This window comes from Pleurodeles waltl, chromosome 5 (genome assembly GCF_031143425.1).
Source record: "Pleurodeles waltl isolate 20211129_DDA chromosome 5, aPleWal1.hap1.20221129, whole genome shotgun sequence".
NCBI lineage: Eukaryota > Metazoa > Chordata > Amphibia > Caudata > Salamandridae > Pleurodeles > Pleurodeles waltl.
This window is the reverse complement of record NC_090444.1, coordinates 3,023,808-3,044,537: the sequence shown is the minus strand read 5'-3', so window position 1 is coordinate 3,044,537 and position 20,730 is coordinate 3,023,808. Positions and strand designations below refer to the sequence as shown.

The 20,730-nt window shown below is 45.5% G+C and overlaps 1 protein-coding gene across 1 annotated transcript in view; it reads left to right on the top strand.

The window, feature by feature from the left end:
- The window catches only part of LOC138295218 (stewaprin-a-like), a 53,180-nt gene extending 33,823 nt beyond the window's left edge, over nt 1-19,357 (top strand). Inside the window, exon 3 of the mRNA XM_069233394.1 lies at nt 19,043-19,357. Within this exon, the coding sequence (XP_069089495.1) occupies nt 19,043-19,047 (5 nt within the window). The 3' untranslated portion in view covers nt 19,048-19,357. The remainder of the gene's footprint in view (nt 1-19,042) is intronic.
- Nucleotides 19,358-20,730: the final 1,373 nt, after the last annotated feature.

Sequence of the window (20,730 nt, the reverse complement as noted above, 5' to 3'; positions counted from 1 at the left end):
GAAATCGTAAAAGTTATCACTCGAATGTGCATATGCTGTGTTTGGCGGACCAGTACATCTCCCATGTCAATGCTAAGTATCCTTTGTCGGTGCATGATGCCTTTATCCTGAGGAATAGGAATATCCCAAATGTGATGGCCCAACTCCAGAGGCACAGGGTGTAGCTAATAGGTGGGCTCTGGTTCCCACCCAGTGGATGTTGGTGTATGGGTATGGTGTGGGCCATAAGGGTTAGTCTGTGGCTTACAGCTGTCCCTCGATATTTGCAAGTGACTCTGGTTACCCCAACCTCTCATTGCTACAGATCCCTGTCAGGAATCCCAGGACATGGGCAGAGGAATGTTACAATGAGGCACATGGGCGAACAGGAAGGATTATCGAACGTACCTTCGACCTCCTGAAGGCCAGGTTTCGGTGCCTCCATCTAACAGGCGGATCCCTGTGCTACTCACCCAAGAAGGTCTGCCAGATCATCGTGGCATGCAGTATGTTGCATAACCTTGTCTTGCAACGCCATGTGCCTTTTCTTCAGGAGGAGGAGGCTGGAGATGGCCGTGTGGCAGCAGTGGACCCTGTGGACAGTGAAGATGAGGAGGCAGAGGATGAGGATGAGGACAACAGAAGTGCATTCATTCGTCAATACTTCCAACGACACACAGGTAAGACAGTGTTATTTCACATTTCATTGACAGTTTGATGTGTGACATTGTCACAGGCAGGCTCTGAATTCCTACTTCTATGCCCACTCACTGTAGCCATTGGCAACTCTTTTTGCAGATGTTGGTGCCCCACTATTGCTCCTGGTGTGTTCAGTGCAGCCAACTACAGGTCTTACCTAAGGAAAAAAAAGTGTACAGTTGAATTGCAATGTTTGAACCTTGTTAAACAAATACATTTTAAAATCATTTGACATACTCCATACTTGTATTTTTTCAAAGTGTGTTTATTGCAGTGCTCTGAAGAAAAGTGGGAAGTGCAATGAGCTGGGGTGATGATGGAGGAAAGTCCAGGGTAGAGTCAGTCCAGTCTATTGGCAGTTTAAGGTAGACAGGGTGACAGAGTGGGACACAAGAGTGACAATCAAGAGAGTCTTATTTCCTGGCGGGGTCTTGGCAATAGTCTCTGGCTTCTGCCTGGATCGCAGGGAACGTTTGCGGGGTGGTTCTCCTTCTGCAGGGGGAGGGGTGCTGGTGGCCTGTTGGTCCTGTGGCGGGGCCTCCTGTCTACTAGCGGCAGTGGAGGTCGAGGGCTGTCCAGAAGTCTGGCTAGTGTCAGGGGCCCGCTGGTGTGCCACTGCCTCCCTCATACAATGGCCATGTCTGCCAGCACCCCTGCAATGGAGATCAGGGTGGTGTTAATGGACTTCAAGTCCTCCCTGAACCCCAGGTACTGTCCCTCCTGCAGCCGCATGTTCTCCTGCATCTTGTCCAGGATCTGGCCCAGCGTATCCTGGGAATGTTGGTATGCTCCCAGGATTGTGGTGAGTGCCTCCTGGAGAGTCGGTTCCCTGGGCCTGTCCTCCCCATGTTGCACAGCAGTTCTCCCAGCTTCCCTGTTCACTGTGCCTCTATCCCCTGAACCGTGTGCCCACTGTCACTGACCCCAGGTCCCTGATTGTCCTGGGTTTGTGGTGTGCCTTGGGGTCCCTGTAGTGGTGGACACACTGCTGATTGACGTGTCCTGGGGACAGAGGTATGGGCCCGCTGGGTGGGTGCTGTGGTGGTGTTTCCTGAGGGGGGAGGCTCTGTGGTGTTGGTGTTTCCTGAAGGGGGAGGCTCTGTGGTAGTGTGAGACTGTGCCTGGGTAACCGACTGTCCGGAGGTCCCTGATGGGCCAGGTTGGTCATCCAGATCCAGGTGACCAGAGCTGCTGTCATCACTGTGGGCCTCTTCTGTGGGGGGACTGGATGTTGCTGGCACATCTTCTCCAGTGACATTGGCTGGGATACCCGTGGGGATGTAAATGCTGTGTTATTGTTTCTGTGTGTGACATCTTGTGCATGGGTGGGTTGCCCTCTATGGTTGTTATTACCCTGGCAGCTTTTCCTTGTGTGAGTTGTTATTTGGTGGACTAGCTGATTGTCTCTAGTGTGCATGCTTTAGTGATATGTGTCCATACAGGTCTGTGAGTGGTGTCCATGCATTGGTATGGCATGCAGGGCTTGGCAATGGGATGAGTGGGTGTTGACGCTGGGGTGTGTGGGAAGTGGTGGAGTGATGGGAGTGAGGGTAAAGGTGTGGGTATGTGATGGCATGCAGGTGGGGGGGGGTGATAGTAATAGAGAGTTGACTTACCAGAGTCCTGTCCTCCTGCTACTCCTGCCAGGCCCTCAGGATGCATGATTGCCAAGACCTGCTTCTCCCATGTTGTTAGTTGTGGGGGAGGAGGTGGGGGTCCACTGCCAGTCCTCTGTACAGTGAGTTGGTGTCTTGCTGCAATGAAATGCACCTTCCCCCATAGGTCGTTCCATCTCTTCCTGATGTCATCCCTTGTTCTGGGGTGCTGCCCCACGGCGTTGACCCTGTCCACGATTCTCCGCCATAGCTCCATCTTTCTAGCAATGGATATCTGCTGCACCTGTGATCCAAATAGCTGTGGCTCTACCCGGATGATTTCCTCCACCATGACCCTTAGCTCCTCCTCAGAGAATCTGGGGTGTCATTGTGGTGCCATGGGTGTTGTGTGAGTGGTGTGGGTGAGGATGTGTAGGGTGATGTGTTGGGGTGTGTGATGTGAGGTCTGTGGGTGGTGTATAGGGGATTGTGGTATGTGGCTCTGGTTGTGTGAGTACTCTTGCTGTCTCTCTCTGCTGGCACTTATTTGTAGTCGTAAAGGGTTGTGGATAATGTGGGTGTGTGTTTTATAGTGGTGTGGGTGTGCTGTGTGTATATGTGTCAGGTGTATGTAGTTTGAATTGACCAATGTGGTGTTGTTTTGTTTGAGTGTGTGTATTTTGAGCGCAGCGGTATGTACCGCCAATGGTTTACTGCCATTGAATGTCCACCGTGGTGATTCGTGGGTCATAATGTTGTGGGCATAGTTCTGTTGGCGTAACGGTGTGGGTTTTGATACCACCAGTTTATCACTGACCTTTGGTGTGGCGGCTGTGTGTGTGTGGCTGAATAGTGACGGATTGGTGTGTGTGTGTCATAATGTGGTTAGCAAATATCCGCAGAGGTGGCGGTATGTTGGCGGCAGTCAACATGGCGGTGATTGGGATTTACCACCAATGTCATAATGAGGGCCTATATCTCGTTTTGATATAGTGTATACAGAGCCAGCTTCCTACACAGATGTCTTCCTGTTTCTGGTGTTGGAGGCAGCATTCCCTTATTCACAATTCTAACCGACATTTCCCTTCTATGGTCGTGGTTGTTGTCTGTTCCAGGGCTCCTAAAAACTGTGGGCCTACCTTAAAAACCCCATCCCCCTTCGAAATTAACACATTTGCAGAGAATCTGGTTTGTCTACTTCCAGCCATCTTTTGGTTTTTGTTGCAAGGCACCTGTTATGAGTGCTTAATGTTTTGTGTTGCATGAGGTGGTTCTTTTGTCGGAGAGCTGTGAGTGTTGTTGATTAGTTCACTTAGAGAATGTGTGTGTTGACAGGCGCATTAGTACATGTTGATGGATATGTCTGTCTTCAGAAACCCCTTCCGCCATCACTGTTCCACATCGTGATAGTCCTTCTGTACCACTCTAATGACGGACAACTCTAAATATGGTGCACATATGTCCACCATACCACCGTTGGCGGAGCTGTGTCAGGTGATTAGGCAATGGGGGAATAAGCCGACTGGCCATGCTTGAGCATGACGGACACTGGTCCCTCAGGCCAAACTTTACACATGGCAGTCTGAAATCCATCAGCCTGGTGGATGGATCAGTACCTCTGTTATGGAAGAACAACAGCCTGTCTGTCAAACTCTAAATCAGGCCCTTGTCGTCCTTACTATGTATTGTGTGAGAATACCACACCCAGAACTACTAATTCTTCTGGGTGCAGAAAGGTCCCAATAACAGCACAATTAAATGTAATTCTCCATAGAATAAGGAACACCCTCAAATATCATTGCTGGCCTTTGTCCATGGAATAACCCCAAGGTTCTAATTTGTACATTAGTGCTGATTGTGCAATGTCCAGCAAATGATTCCAAATCCTGTGGATGACTCGCTTTTCATTTTGATTTAAAAAGACCTCCTTAACTGTTCTTTGGGCTCTCCTCATTGTCTGCCGACTACTAAAGGATCATCTAACAATTTGAATGGATTGAAAGGTTGTTGACTACTCTTTTTGAAGACTTTTTGAAGTCTTTAATTATAATGTTATGGTCGTCTGTAAAAGCACTGTGTGTTGTGTATTCTAAATGCCTCTCCCACAGTGTGCATCATGTTTGAAGCACTGAGCACTTTTTCGATTGCGATTTCCGTCATGAAATATTATGATACTGTGATATATTTGAAGTCTTATTTTCCAACATTAAGGGGCAAAATAATGTGTGCTGTGTGACTCTTGCACCACGCAAAGTGGTGCATGTGTGACACAAGCCCAAAATGCAATTTTTCAAGACATGCAAGGCCACCTTGCATGGCCCTGAGTGACTTGATAAATCTTGAGTAGCGCAACGCTGTGCAAATCATTGTGTTGTGTTACTCTTCCCCAGGGAGGCATTCCATGGGTGTTTTGTGGGTGTTCCCACCAAAATGCAATGCCTTCCCAGGTGAGGTATAATGAGGAGAAATATCTTTATTTCTCCCCATTACTTTCTCCTTCCAAGCGTGATGCATTCTTCAACATGTAGGAAGCTGTGCAAGTCACACTGTGCAGGGGGTCCAGGCAGCCACACATTGGTTTATAGAGGTAAAAACTAGATCACCTAATGGTCTAATTTTTATGGTAGCTAGGTCGAGCAGTTAGGCTAATCTTGGAAAAGTGCAAGCACAGTATCATCATGCAACCCATATATTCAAAGGAATAACTCTAGACCAATTTATAGCAATACTCCAGATTTTTAAATACATTTTAAGACCAAGATTATCAAAATTGGTTAAGTAGTTTTGGAGATATGGATTTTTAAAATTTAATAAAAATTGTCTTTCTGTGCATAGTTACGCACCATAGGAATCAATGGAAAGTAAAATCGTACAGTTGAGTTACCAAATTCTTCTTTTGTAGGTTGGTGAAGGTCATTAGTGGGACACTGTGGGAGCTGGAGGAGTTCGGGTGGCTCCCGGTTCTGGCGGGAGCAGCGGTGGAAAGTCTCTGGAGCTGGTGCAGGGCCACTGCAGGGGACCACTTGGAAAAGGTCACTTTAAGGGTTGCTTACAGGACAACGGGGGCACCCTGGTGGGAGGTCCAGTGTCTTCCTGAAGTTTCTTGACTGAGGACTCCGCCTGGTACTTTTTCAGCTCCGTGCAGGCTAGTTTTCCTGGTGTGCGACGTCAGCTGACCAGTACCTAGCGTATTGGTACGGTTCAGCCACTCAAGGGCGCAGTGCCACCAAACTTGGCACACTTGCTTGATTTCTCCTAGTAGTTGTTGGTATTTCGTCAGGTCTTGCTGCAACATCTGGTTCGGGAGTTACCAGCCAATTCAATGGAGTGACCCTTACTAGGTTGCTGGTTCCTCCTTGGGTGCAGAATGGTACCTTCACTCTGGGGTGACTGGCAAAGCCTGGAGGTCCTCTGGGTTTCTTGAGGTCAGTCCAGTTGTCCACCAGCTCCTCAGCCGCGATTGTCGGGTCCTGGGTGCAGCAGGTGAGCTTTGGAACCTTTTCTTTGTGCAGCAGGTCCACAGTTCTCTTGCCTTGGATCTTCTTTGTGATGGTCTTCTTTGTGTCCTTTGAATTTGATTTTTTGGTCTAGGGATGCCGACTAAATACTGAATTTAGTGGGCATTTTAGGGGGAACCTGGTAGTGTCCAATGGGACACTTACCTTGGGTGGCTACACCCACTATAGAGACCACTTCCTGTGGGAAGGGTCACATCCCAATCCCTGATTGGCTATTTTCCTTTCATCTAAGATGGAGGAAAATGAAATGGAGTGTCCACCTCGTAGGCAACAACTTAGGAGTGGTGCATGCCAGGTGGGGCCACTCCTCCTATCGTTTGTGTGGTTTCCCATCTTTGCTCCTGCAATAAGTGGGGGTTTGCAATGGGACTAACCATCTTCTGCTAGCAGCAGGCCTGGGGGCCAAGTTTCAAAGGTGGTAAGCCCTTTGAAGCTCACCACCAGGGCAGTGCACATTCCAGAGGGAGGGGGTGTTAGCTCTTCCACCCAGGAAGGGTATTATTTTACAAACCAGAGCGACAGGGCTCTCCCCCATGGTTTGTAGATTGAATGTCTGGAGGTGACCGGCTGGATAGAACCAGCCAGCAACCAGGCCAGGATAGTGCAGTGCAGCAAAGCACCACAATAGCATCAAAGATGCTGACACTATTATCCTATCGACTGCCATGGTGCACCGTATTCTAAATGCAGCTCAACCATGGTGTTGTTAGGTGGGACAGGGGTGGGGCAAGAAAAGTGGAGCATCGGGACAATGTGCCACTTTCTTGTAAATATCCCCCACAGTCCTTTGTAGAACCCCACCTAAGAACCCTTAAATGCAAACAAACAATACATAGACTTACCCACACTTGCAAGGCTCTACATAGTACTGGCCCAGCATATCTCAGAAATCGCATCTGCTTTCACAAAGGTTCCAGACACCACTGCACATTCAGACCCCTACTTGCACAAATCTTGCTCATGCACAAAACAAGATCTGGGGGTCGAACCTTCTACACTGCTCCTGAAGCGCTGAACAACCTGCCACTACACAAAAGTGCCTCTTCCTCACTTCTTGGATTCTGCAAGAAGCTAAAGACCTGGCTTTTTGAGTAGTCCCACTAGGCCTGAGGTGTGGCTAGACTCACACTTGCTCAGCTCCAGGATACCCTCCTGGGTGATAGTGCACTCTAAAAATCTGCTAAACATAACATAACTTTAGATAACATAACAACAGTTTATCCAATTGGATCTGCAGTCATTTAGGCACTATATACTTGAACTATATACTGCATCCACTAAGATGATAAAATGTTTACTTATGACTTTGGAGGCAAGGCCTACACCTCTGACAATCATGTTGGGAAGAAATGTGTGTATCTGGCAATCACTGTAGGAGGCAAGGTATACACCTCTGACAATCATTTTGGGAGGGGAGGCATGAACCTCTGACAAAAACTTTAGGAGATAAGGCATGTACCTCTGACAGACACTTTAGGAGAGGAGGAATGTACCTCTGACAAACACTTTAGGAGAGAAGGCATGTACCTCTGACAAACACTTTAGGAGAGGAGGCATGTACCTCTGAAGAACACCTTAGGAGAGAAGGCATGCATCACTGACAAACACATTTGAAGAGAGTGGATGCATCTCCGACAAACACTGTAGAAGGGAATGCATGCATCTCTGACAAACACTTTAGAAGGGAATGCATGCACCTCTGACAAACACTATAGAAGGCAAGGCGTACACCTCTGACAAACACGGTAGGAGGGAAAGGATGCACTTCCGACAAACAGTATAGAAGGGAATGCATGCACCTCTGACAAACACTTTAGCAGGGAAAGCATGCACCTCTGACAAACACTATAGAAGGCAAGGCGTACACCTCTGACAAACACGGTAGGAGGGAAAGGATGCACCTCTGACAAACAGTATAGAAACAAATGCATGCACCTCTGACAAACCCTTTAGGAGGAAAAGCATGCACCTCTAACAACCACTTTAGGAGGGAAGGCATGCACCTCTGACAAACACTTTAGTGGGGAAGGCATGTACCTCAGACAAACACTTTAAGATGGAAGGCATGCATCTCTGACAAACACTTTATGGGAGAAGGCATGCACCTCTGAAAAAAACTATGGAAGGGAAGGCATGCACCATTGACAAACATTGTGGGAAGGAAGGCATGCACCTCCGACAAACACTATAGAAGGGAAAGCATGCACCTCCGAAAAACACTATAGAAGGGAAGGCATGCACCTCTGACAAACACTACAGAAGAGAAGGCATGCACCTCCAACAAACACTATAGAAGGGAAGACATGCACCTCCAACAAACACTACAGAAGGGAAGGCATGCACCTCCAACAAACACTACTGAAGAGAAGGCATGCACCTCCGACAAACACTATAGAAGGGAAGACATGCACCTTCAACAAACACTACAGAAGGGAAGGCATGCACCTCTGACAAACACTACAGAAGGGAAGGCATGCACCTCCAACAAACACTATAGAAGGGAAGGCTTGCACCTCCGACAAACACTATAGAAGGGAAGACATGCACCTCCAACAAACACTACAGAAGGGAAGGCTTGCACCTCCGACAAACACTATAGAAGGGAAGACATGCACCTCCAACAAACACTACAGAAGGGAAGGCATGAACCTCCAACAAACACTATAGAAAGGAAGGCATGCGCTTTTGACTTTAGGGAAGATTAGCTCAAAAGAGAGCAAAAAGTAACAAGGCTAGAACAATCTTGCTGAAACTCACTATGTATCGGGATTTGCCCTGCCATACCACTGCTACCATTCACTTGGATCTGGATCCATTGTCTTTTGGGAAAAGTGTGATTAGGGCCAATAGCGACCTAGTTATAGTGATTTCCCCCATTTTCCCCAAACACAAACACAACCCATAACCTTGAATACCACCTTAAAGTCAAAAGCATAGAGATAAGTTCTCATTACAAATCTTTTTGCATTTCGAAGTGACTATGTGCAGATAGGTGCTTAATCCAGTGCTAATTCTAATCAAATGGAATTAAATTCAGGGTAGCTACTTTGTCCTCTAGCAGTTGAAGCAAGAATTTATATAATATTTTAGAGGCAGTATTAAGCAGTGACAAAAGTCGACACAGCTCTCAATTCTGGGTCGTTTCTAAAGATACTATTCAGTAATCCAACTGAGCCTCCAGTAAGCTATTTCTAAAGATATCTTGTTTAAAATGTCTTGCTCAACATAAAATAATTTCCTTATGGATCAATCGAAGTGCACATATATGTGGTAGATGAGATACACAAACGTAGAGGTAGCTGATCTAGATAAATATTTAGGAGTCTTACTTAATAGTAATCTGAAATTGAACACCCATCTTAAAATGGTCATGAGCTCTGCATCGACTTCTAATAGGATTATGTTGCTTTTTTATTGTATAAAACTTTATTGAAAATACTTTCTTGCAAACAATAACCTGCCATGAAAATTAAGTGATAATAAAAAACTTTTATTATCACTTTATTTTTCTTCTTGCAGCAGTGGGGTGGCGCTCCTACGCCCTAGCGGAGGGGCCACCCCTGTCTTTTACTGTAATAGGAGGAAATTAAAGAAAAAAAGGAACAGAGAGACAAGAAGCAAAGGAAAGGTCCATTTATAAAACAAAAATCAGACCACACAGTATACACTGTGTTAGACCTGGCATCCTTGGCGTGGTCTCCCCTGTCTTTTTTGCCTCTGTTTTCCATGATTTGACTGTGTGCTGGGCTCTCTTTTTGCTGTTTTTGGTACTCTGGGCATGTGACGGGTCGGACCGATCCGACCCGCACACAATTGCGACCGGTGCTGCTTCTGCTTGGGATGACCCGGAAGTGTCCACGAGGTCCACCCATCCTATTGGTTCGGAACTATACCCGTGGGTCCCTGGGGACGTAAAAGGCGAGGTCACGGAGTTCACAGGAAGCGCGAATGGCCGGAAAGGAGACTTCCAGGAAGCGTCAGAGGATCGAACCCGAAGACTCGAGAAGATCCAGGTGAAGAGGAGTCGCCTAAGATCGTCGGGAATCCCCAAGGACAGAGCCTGACCGGAACAAAGAATCATCACGGTCCCAACCCGGGACGAAGACCGCCAGCCCCGGGAAGCAAACGCCTAGGACCAGCCACGCTTCAGGAGAAGCGTGGCCAAGCCAGGTACGGGGCTGGGGATGGGTAGGGAGGTCGGGAGGTCGGGAGGGGGGAGAGAGCAAGAGCACGAGCACAGGCACTGGGCGGGCGGTATACTGAAAGAGGTGGTAAGGCAAGAACGGGGAAACACTGTGTGCATTAAACAGGCGACTGTTATGAAATAAACAGGGTCAGCCACCGGCAGAAAGGAAGAAAGAGAGAAAACCACAATGTAAAAAAAAGAGAAGGCTCAAGAGCCTGAGGAAAAGAGAAAGAGGAAAGGTATACAGGAAATAAAGAGAGTAAACGGCCAGAAGAAAAGCCCAAACAGACAAATCTGAGAAAGGACAGAAGACAGGAGAAGTAAGGAAAGAGCAGAACCCAGGGCTAAGGAAGAACGAGAGAAAGAGCTAGTAAGAGAAGAGGAGAAAAGAGCGGAAGACAGGAAAAGGAAAAGAAAAGAGCAGAAATAAGAAACTAGGAGAGAGAGAGAGAGAAGAAAGGAAAAGAGAGTGATTTACTCAAACACTTACCGTGCCTATTCTTCTTCTATCCCCACATGCTTCCCGAGAGGCCTATGGAGAAAACAGAAAGAAGAAGACGAGATTAGTCCACCAAGACGGGAAGAGACATCTGAAACCAACTACCATGGACTTACTCACCATAAAGTACTCTGTAGAACAAAAAAAAATCTCACTTACCCCAAGACACAATCAGTCTTGTGTACTTGATATCGGCCAGCCTACGACAGGGCACTTTACCACTGCTGACCAGTGGTAAAATGCAAGTGCTCCTGTGTAAACTGTATGTGTTATTGGCTTTTCCATGATTGCCATATTTAATTTACTAGCAAGTCCCTAGAGCAGTGCACTAGAGGTGGCCAGGGCCTGTAAATCAAATGCTACTAGTGGGCCTTCAGCACTGGTTGTGCCACCCACATTAGTAGCCCTGTAAACATGGCTCAGGCCTGCCACTGCAGAGTCTGTGTGTGCAGTTTTGCCCATTCGACTTGGCAAGTGTAACCACTTGCCAGTCCTAAACCTTCCCTTTTTATAAATGTAAGGCACCCCTGAGGAAGGCCCTAGGTAGCCCCAGGGTGCAGTGTATGTTAAAGGTGGGACATGTACTATCATTAAATGTCATAACTGTTTTACATGTCCTAACAGTGAAATACTGCCAAATTAGATTTTCACTGCGCAAGGACTATCTCTCTCATAGGTTAACATGGGGGCTGCTTTTAAATATCCTTAAAGTGCAGATTCCCTTTGAGAGCAGAGGGAAATATTGAGTTTGGGGTTTCAGAACTCACAATTTAAAAATACATATTGTGGTGAAGTTGGTTTTTAGATTGCTAGTTTGAAAATGCCACTTTTAGAAAGTAGGCATTATCTTGCTTTAATCATTATGTGACTCCGTGCAAATGAGGCACTATGGGGGTCATTCCAACCCTGGCGGTCATCGACCGCCAGGGTGGATGACCACGGAAGCACCGCCAACAGGCTGGTGGTGCTTCCCTGCCCATTCTGACCGCGGCGGTAAAGCCGCGGTCAGAAAAGGGGATCCGGCGGTTTCCCGTCGGATTTCCCCTGTCTGGGCTGAATCTCCACGGCGGCGCTGCAAGCAGCGCCGCCATGGAGATTCCGACCCCCTTCCCGCCACCCTGTTTCTGGCGGTTTTTACCGCCAGGAACAGGATGGCGGGAATGGGTGTCGTGGGGCCCCATGGGCAGTGCAGGGGCCCCCTAACAGGGCCCCAGCAGGATTTTCACTGTCTGCATAGCAGACAGTGAAAATCGCGACGGGTGCAACTGCATTCGGAGCCAGCTTCTATGTTGCAGGGCCTTTCTCGCTGGGCCGGCGGGCGCTCATTTGGCGGGCGCCCGCCGGCCCAGCGGGAAAGCCAGAATGGCCTCCGCGGTCTTTTGACCGCAGAGCGGCCAAATGGCGGTGACCGCATGGCGGTGAATGACCGCCTATATGTGCACCAGCGCTACCTGTATTACAGAAGGGGCTAAACGAGTATCGGCGGCCCTTCTGTAATACTAAAATTACCCAGGGGTGAGCAAAGCAGGCGTACATGCCCATTGCGCCCCCAAGGCACTTCTTTAATACAGCCCCAGGAAAGCAAAAACACGCAAATTATTGCAATCATTCAGACCAGACCAGGATTACCCCCAACTTCCACATCCTTGCCAGTGAGCAGGCCATGTGGAACGTCTACTGGACAGTGCATGATATGAGCACAAGGAGTGACTTCTCCTCTCATGACTGACCACTTTAAAACATATTATATATATATTTTACATGATTTTTTTATAGCAGGGTGTGTGTCACACTCACTTTGAGCTAGCGGCAGGAAGCAGTTAATTTGTTGCCCCCACCTCAAGGTGTGATGTGAGGAGCCCATGCCCACATTAGGCTACAGTCATCCTCCATGCACCCTTACGATATTTCTCTAATATGTATTAGGCACTGGTGTGTCAGGATATAGCATTGGTGTGCCAGATATACGGCACTGGTGCAGTATGGATAGTGAACTGGTACCCTACAGGCAGGGACAATAGATTTAAGAGATTAGGCTGGCACAGCATTTCCAGCAATTTATTGATTTGCAGCCTTTGCCGCCTTTGCCACATAATCCATCATCTGCTACACAATGAACAGATGTTAACAAAAAATGTATTTCTCTCTCAAACGGATCAAAAGTTACCAAAAATGTGCCGCACAGTGGAAAGCCCTTCAAAAGGTTGACAAGTCAATTCAATTCAATTCAATTAAGCTTTATTTGGCAGATGTTGTCATAAAAGCATACATAAATAAAACAAGAGCAATACATTAACCACAAACAAAACATTAAAAAAGCACTTAAGACTCAAGTAGAATACATGGCGATAGGGCCATATAAAACAGTAAAATACAAGATTTTGTAGTTAAAAGCTGAAAAGAGAAAAGTTATGAAACATGTGAGGATATATTCTGTTCAAAATAAAATCATAAAAGCACAAAAATAAAAACAGTAATAAAATATTTAAAATCACCCAACAGGTCTCATACGGCTATACAAATAGAATCGGCCTCTCAGTCATTGATAAAATGCATTAATCCCTGTGAAAATTTAGACATGATGTTGCAAGTACATATGGTTGGCAAAGACTGTAAAAACACATAAGCTGGTCGACATTGTATCAAGTTCATGGATCTCAATAATGGCAGCAAAAATATCTTTCTTGGCGAATTATACAATGTACAGAATAGAACCGTATGGAAAGTACATTGCTCAGTAGCCATATTGCGTGGGCATTTAGCCATAGGCCTTGACCAGTCATTTGTGGTTGAAAAACACACCAAATGGTGGACAAAAATCTAGCCTAAACCAGGTTAGAACAAATCTGTGCTGTTCATTGCTCACCTCCTTTAGGTATAGTTGCATGCCAGGTGAGGTTAAGATCAACTGTTTTTTAAGAACACTTGGCTTAAGCTGTTCAGCAGAGATACTTAGTTCTTATAAATGTTTTTTCTTGTGGCAGCTCGTAGTGTTTCTGGTTTATAATAATAATCTGGATGTCCCAGATCACACATACAGTTTTTTAAGTATCCCAACCATTGTACTCTTCCTACATGAGAGGACCTAAGACAATCCCCTATAATCTCTTGGTTCAGCTTGGTGTACTCAGAAGTCCATATCTCATGCCCTAGCAGAACCTGTTGAATTTTAACTAGGTTTGAAACGAGCAGGACCCCTAGTTCTGAGTAGCATACATATGATGGACTACTCTGTGGGAGAGAGAGAAGATACTTGAGGAAGGCATTCTCTATCAGCTGCGGGGAGTCATGATTTACATGCTCCCAAAGGCCTGCCCGATACATGGCTGTTGACATACATTTGTCCTTGTACACTGTTAATATCGCCCTATGGGGTTTCTTTCCAACCTTGCAAGAAAAGTTGCGCAAGGCTGCAACAGTTTTCTGAAAGTGTAGCCCTCTGGTTCTAATTAGCATCTGCCATGTTCCCTTTACGTCGAATATGATCCCCAGATAGGAAAAGGATGTAACGTAATCAATTCTAGTATCTTTTATCATGAGGCTGGGGGTTTTCAGTATCACTTTCCCACACCTCATAGCAAATGTTTTGCTTTTATTAACTCACAGCCCCAGTTCCTCCATACAGGACACAAAGCATGTTAGTAACTGTTGCAGTGCAAGGGGGGGTCCGGGACCCTATTTGGGGCAGGTTGTTACAGTTAGCGGATAATACATTACCCAGACTATTAATGTATACGCAGAAGAGGAAGGGTGCCCAAACACAACCTTGCCTTACACCCCTCTCTGTACTAAAAGGCTGGGTGCATTCACCCATTAGACCATATCTCACTTTGGCGCTGCACCAATGATATGTTTCCCTGAGAAATTGTATGATCAGTTGGTCCACCCCCATGTTCCCCATGACTGCCCACAATTTACTATGAATTACGCAGTCAAAACAGCAATTAAACCAACAAAGACCAAGTACAATCTCCCTTGTTTGATGGTGGAGCATTTCTCAATCAGCATGCTTAGGTTCAGACCCTGTTCCACGGCTCCTACTCCCTCCCGGAACCCATACTGTAAGTCCGATAAGACATTCTTCTCCTGGGCCCATTCTTGCAGTCTGTTCAAGATAACGCGACCTGCCACGTTCAGTATCGAATCTAGGAGAGAGATAGGAAGAATAACAGGTGGGATTGTGTCTATCTCTCTTTTTAAAAATTAGGACAATAATTGATTCCCTCCAAGAACTCAATAGGCCAACTTGACAACATGCATTCAGGACTTGAGTAAGCAGTGGCCCCCAGAGGGTCGTGTTGACTTTAAACAGATCTACAGGGATGAAATCTGACCCGGTGCCTTGTGGGCTTTACTTGCGTTTAGGGCAGTAATGATCTCATCCAAGGTAAATGCAAGCTTGATTGGGAAAATAACAGGAGCAAAAGAGTCGTTGTCGGTCGCATCGTCTACTGTCAGCCTTAACCTGTCGGTAGGTTTGGAATAAATGGTTGAGAAGTGGGTAATCCAGTTTCCCTTCCTAATGGCCATTTCAAGGCGTGGTCCGGAGTCAGACTGGAGATAGGGCGAATGAATTACTCGCCAAAAAGCTGCGGGTCCTTACGAATGCTTGCTTCATGCAATTTGTCCCATAATTCCTTCTTTAAAACTGCTTTCCTCTGCATTAAAACATACTTATAGTTTTTCCTAGCAGCCCTGACTTCATTTACACAGCGTGGCCGTTTGTGTAGGACTAATTTCAGCAAGCTTTGGGCCTTGGTACAAGGTTCATCAAACCACCCTCTCCTCCTGTTGTTGCTACTGTCCCTACCTGTAACCACAAGTCCTGCCTTCATGTCCCCAGCAATATTTTGAAAACGCTCAATGATATCCTCGGTGTCAGAACCCGCATCTAGACAACTTTCGAAAGCCTGCGTACATCCACAAATCCACTTTCTTTAAAAACCTTTGGGGGTCAATCTTTGAACAGCTCAGGGTATACCCAATGAGTTTGTTAATGTCCATAACACCCATCATGCAATAGTTGGGGAGTGGTGCTTGGGATACAAAAAATCCCTTGATGCCACATCCAAATCTATACTCAGAGGGTAGTGATCCCTGCATGCAAGTGGGTCGGTGATAACATTTCCAACCCTTGCGACGTGTCTATTTGTGACAAATATGTAGTCTATCACTGAGTTTTTTCCTTGAACATTGAATGTAGTTGCAAATGGTATTGGAGGGCAGCAAATCGCGTTACAGAATGCACGGTCAGTGCTAAATATAAGTTCATTCAATTGCTCCCCAAAGATGGAGTGCGTAAAATGTGAGTACCCAGCGTTCCCCCTTTCACTCCAACCGCAAATCTTCTCTGAGCCCCTACTGCAAACTTCAGTATTAAATTCTCCCCCCATAGGAATACCAAATCCTGGAATTTCCTGTCCCTGAGGTCTTCTACATCCCTTTTCAGCAGAGTCAGAATCTGATGGTAGGGTTGCGGTCCCAGCTAATTTATACTAGATGCCCTCAGTGTGTTTGATACTTAGGTACAGATCCCCCCCCCCCCTTTGTTCTCTCTGGGTTTGATGGTTCCGCTGAGGTATGATAGGTTCTAAAACCATTGAGATGGATTGGGTTTACTGCCCATGTTTCTTGTACACAGGCTACAGTAAAGCTATTAACAAAATCACACAAATCTACTATTACCACCTTAGAAAGTAAGCCTGCCATATTCCAGAATGCTATCCTTGTCTTCCCCTCAGTAACGGTATTTTCACAATCAACCAATTGGTCCTGAGTAGGTAGGTGGGGTCTGTCCAAAAGGGGAGGGAGGGTGTTTCTAAAGTCAGCAGTAGAAGAAGCAGTCAAACCAGGGATAGTTATATCGTTTGGGACTGATGGTAAATCAGCAGGGATTACAGATGGTACTCTGAGTCAGTCCTTCTCATCTAAGGTAGAAGAGTTGCCTGCTGAGTGGTTGGTGAACCTGGTCCAGTGACACTGGGGAACATGGGATACTTAAACTGAATGTGGGAGTACCCTGGTGAGCTTGTACTTGCATCTAAGGCCACTAAATTATCAACCAAGCTCCTGTCCCTAAGTGTCAGCTCAATCGTGTCAAAACAGGTGTCAGGATCTGGCCTTCTAACTGCGTCGATTATGTCCTTGCTTATTATGGAATAGCAGCCCCTCACATGGTAAATCCAATAGATCGCCGTATTTCGAACAGATTCTCCCCCTTCCCTTTGGGCTGGTAAATGTAATTTAGGGATGTTAACCATTAGGACAGTGTTGTTAGAATTGGACCCTTGACCCAGGCTTTGCCGGGGCACGGCCTGTGCTGCGGAGTGCCCCCTCTCACTTTATAACGCTCGTTGGTCTGATCAAGTGGGCGCAGGTGCTGTATTAAATGGCTGTCTCCTGGGGCCACAAAGCAGTTTCGGATATGTAGTCCCTCTAGCAATGGTTAGAGCGTCCCGCGCTGCGGAGTGCCCCCTCGCGCTTTATAGCGCTTGTTGGGCTGGTCAAGTGGGAGCAGGTGCAGTAGGAAATGGCCGCCTCTTGGGGCCACAAAAAAGTCTGTGATATGTAGTCCCTCTAGGAATGGTTAGTGCATCCTAATTCATTTGTTTATTGCTTTATTTAGATGTTACACTGGTCCTAAAACCGTAAAATCTTTGACCAAGCACTGTGATTATGTGTAAAAATGACAACGTAATGAAGGATTTTTAACACAAAAATGATGGTAGGTACAACACTAGCACGCAATGAGCTTTGTATTGTTGTGCTACAGTATGATAAAGAGAGCACCACCTAGTAGCCATAAATAAACTTGTAATATTTCTTAAAGGTTTGCATAGTTCCACAGAAAGCTCTAGAGAGAAAGGTTCAATGAGTAATGCTCTTTATTTGGATAAAGTAATCCTGAGCAACACAACAAATAAACAGCAAATGCTTTTCGCTCTTACATAAAGAGCTTCTTCAGGACTAGAATTTGTTATTGGAAGTTTACACAAGTACAGATCACAACAGACAAATGTAACACTATTAGCACTAGCACATACACAAGCAGTGGATCCACATATGTTGGCTCTTGTTAAACCAGTGACAGGGGCTACTGGGCCTAAACTACAGAGGTTGAGGTTGTTTGCCACTCATGTCTTGGGGACTCGTGTACTATGGCTCACAAATTGTTCCAAACAACCCTCACCACAATGTATCAGGTAAGGACTAGACTCATTTGCAGAAACTTCAGAAGGTTCTCAGGAAAGCAACTCAGTTCACAATGTGTGGTTCTCAATTTGGTGTAACAGAGTTTCTTGTCCCCAGATGCAACCTAAGCTGTGTACTTTACCTGCTGGTTTTCTGTGTCAGTCAGGGGAATGCGGCAGACATGGGTTCTGTTCCAGGGTGCAGTGTATTGACTGTGATTTGCAGGATACCACAGCGGCTGCCTCACTCACTTATGGTGGCCTCTATTGGATGTGTGCCTCCGCCTCTGCACCAGCCTTCAGCAGCTGCGGCCCTTTGGGTCGACTATCGGTTCTACTCCTCAGTGTAATGCAAGTAGCTTGGCCTGTGACTGGACATTGAAGCCATAAAAACCATGAATGGGTAGAAACAGTTTTGACTGTGGCACTATCAGATTTCAATACATCATCAAACTCATCATAGGAAATAATTCTCAAAGTAACAGAAATGGCTGGTCATTCCATTAATTGTCTTATCACCAGGCAAGAGTAAGTCCACATTTTATAACCACAATACCCTCTGAAATTCAAATAAAAAAAAAAGGCAGTTGACTGCGAATTGAGCTCACAGTGGAATAGAGCAGCAGAGGAACGACTGCCCTGTTAATTCTGATTTCCTGAAGCCCTAGAATACTTATCTGGTGCACTAGACGTCAGGTATGTGAAAAGTGATTTAATGGTGGATACGCATTATTCCTGGTTCCTTGATGAATCCAACACTGAAGTTTCAGTGCATTATGAAATGAAGAACATGCTGGATGAACCACTATTCACAAAGAGTTACCAAACTCAAAGCTAGGTACTGCTGTCAACCAGGTCATGTGCAGGGATAAGATTGTTTGCTTCCACTGTGCCTTGCACAGTAAACTATGGGGGTCATTTACTAAGGTTTTATGCTGGTGATTGTGTGGTGCAAAGTGACAGGGAGCATTGCATCGATTTGTTTCTCATTATTAAAATCTTTGGATACAACCCACAATTGTAGTAACAGGAGCACATGTGCAACTGTTATTAAATAACTGTCTATGTGCCTTAACAGTAACCCAACTCTCTGCATGGACAAATGTAATTAAAAAAGAGGGATTATTTTAAAATTACAGTTAGACAGCAGCTGTCGGGCAAGCTGGGCGTATACAGGATAGGACACATATCTGGAGTTTCCAGTTGTCTTCTTTCCCCCATAAAGAACTATAATAAATGTATGATTCACCTAATGAATGCTGTCAGGATCAGTGAAATGAATGCACTTCATAGAAAGTTTGTCAAGCCTAGAAAATGAAAGAAAAATCTCACATTTATATATATTGTTTCATAATAAATTGGTAATTTTTTTCTAGAATAACCTGGCATTGCAGATCTCTCCTGGAGCCACGTTTATGCCATCAAAGCAGCAGCGAAGCTGAGCTGGTTGAAGGAAGCACAATGGCCTTGGGATGAGGGCGGCATGCGCATTAATCTACTTTTCTGACTTTAGTAATTCCTCTGATTGGGGTCACGTGTGATTACAGTTTAGTAGTACAAGCAATGATAGTGACAGCAATGGTGATTCTGTGATGTGCATTTCAAATTTGCAGGTTGCAATTTAAATATGGTTTCTTGGCTGTATAATATCATGCAATAAAAGGTTACATTGCCTAATTTGTTTTAAGAAACTTGTGCTTCAAGAATAATTTTCTCTAAGTTGCAACAAAATGTGTGACATAATAAATAAATACAAGAAAGACAACCATCTTAAACTGTGCTACTGAGGTACTGGATTTGAGTATTTTCAGAGGGAAAATTATTTGGCGAGGTCTTCCATCAGTTGACTATAATTGTTTCAGAAGAGAGCCTTTGAACCTCTCTCCCAGCGCATGTTACATCAGGACTTTTATGGATTACTACTACTGAGTTGGATCAAACAAATGACATACGAAATCACAGAGAACAGTGATAATTTGCTGCATACATTTGATTCTAATGAGGGTGGAACCAGTCGTGGGTTGCTTGTTTGGACTGGACTGTTCCTACTGGAGCAGGGTCAAGACCGATTTGCATATGGCAGGGTCCAAACTGAAGGGGCATGGAGGGCAAAAGAATAATGGGTTGGATTTCTACCCCAAGAAACGACCAGTGGTTAGACTAATTGCAAGCATCCTCCCATCACCTTTTGTATGTTTGGAGTACCACCCTAAGTGGCGAAGGGTATGCCCAGACTTGGGTTCTGCACTCACTGTGCAAAGCCAACAAAGCTACATGCGACTAAAGAGTCCTAATCAGGGCGAAACTGGTTCTGGGTTGCTTGTGTTCAGATTCAGGGAAGACCTGGCCTGGCACTTCAAGCTGGACTGTTCCTATTATCGAAGAGTTCACTGATTTGTATATGGCTGGGTCCAAACTGAGGTGGCACAGTGGGTAAAAGAATAATGGGTTGGAATGCTACCCCTGGTGATTGCCAGTGGTTAGACTTATTGCAAGCATCCTCCCAACACCTTTTGTGTGATAAATATGATTCTGAATTATATGGTGGCATTTCATGCACACATTCAGCTTAGGTAAATGTTTCATTTCTGTGAAACAAGTCTATTTTGGAATGAGTACTTTTATGATACAATATCACAATAAAGAACACATTATACTAATAATATCTCCTATAGACAACAATAACTATTTATAATGATCCAAAAAACCTTAATATGTCAACCCAGGTCTTGATTTCCTTAAAAGGCTGCCTATTGATGCAAGGTGAGCTGTGAGAACTTCAGCCTCACCTATAAAGCCTCAACACTCCCACTTACCTCAAGCAAACGGTTTTCATGTTACATGTGTGAATAAAGCCATTGTATGCCTTATGAGGCACTTATTTATAACTGCAAATATCTCCTGAATAATAATGATGACAAAAATGCCAGAACAAGCTTGCAGAAAAGGAGTAGGAAATATCTGTGAGATGACCAAGGTGGTGAAGCTATGGTGAAGCTACCTCCAGAACTTTCGTCATTAGAAAATGAAACAAGGGGACGGTTTAATATCCCTGCTGCTGTTA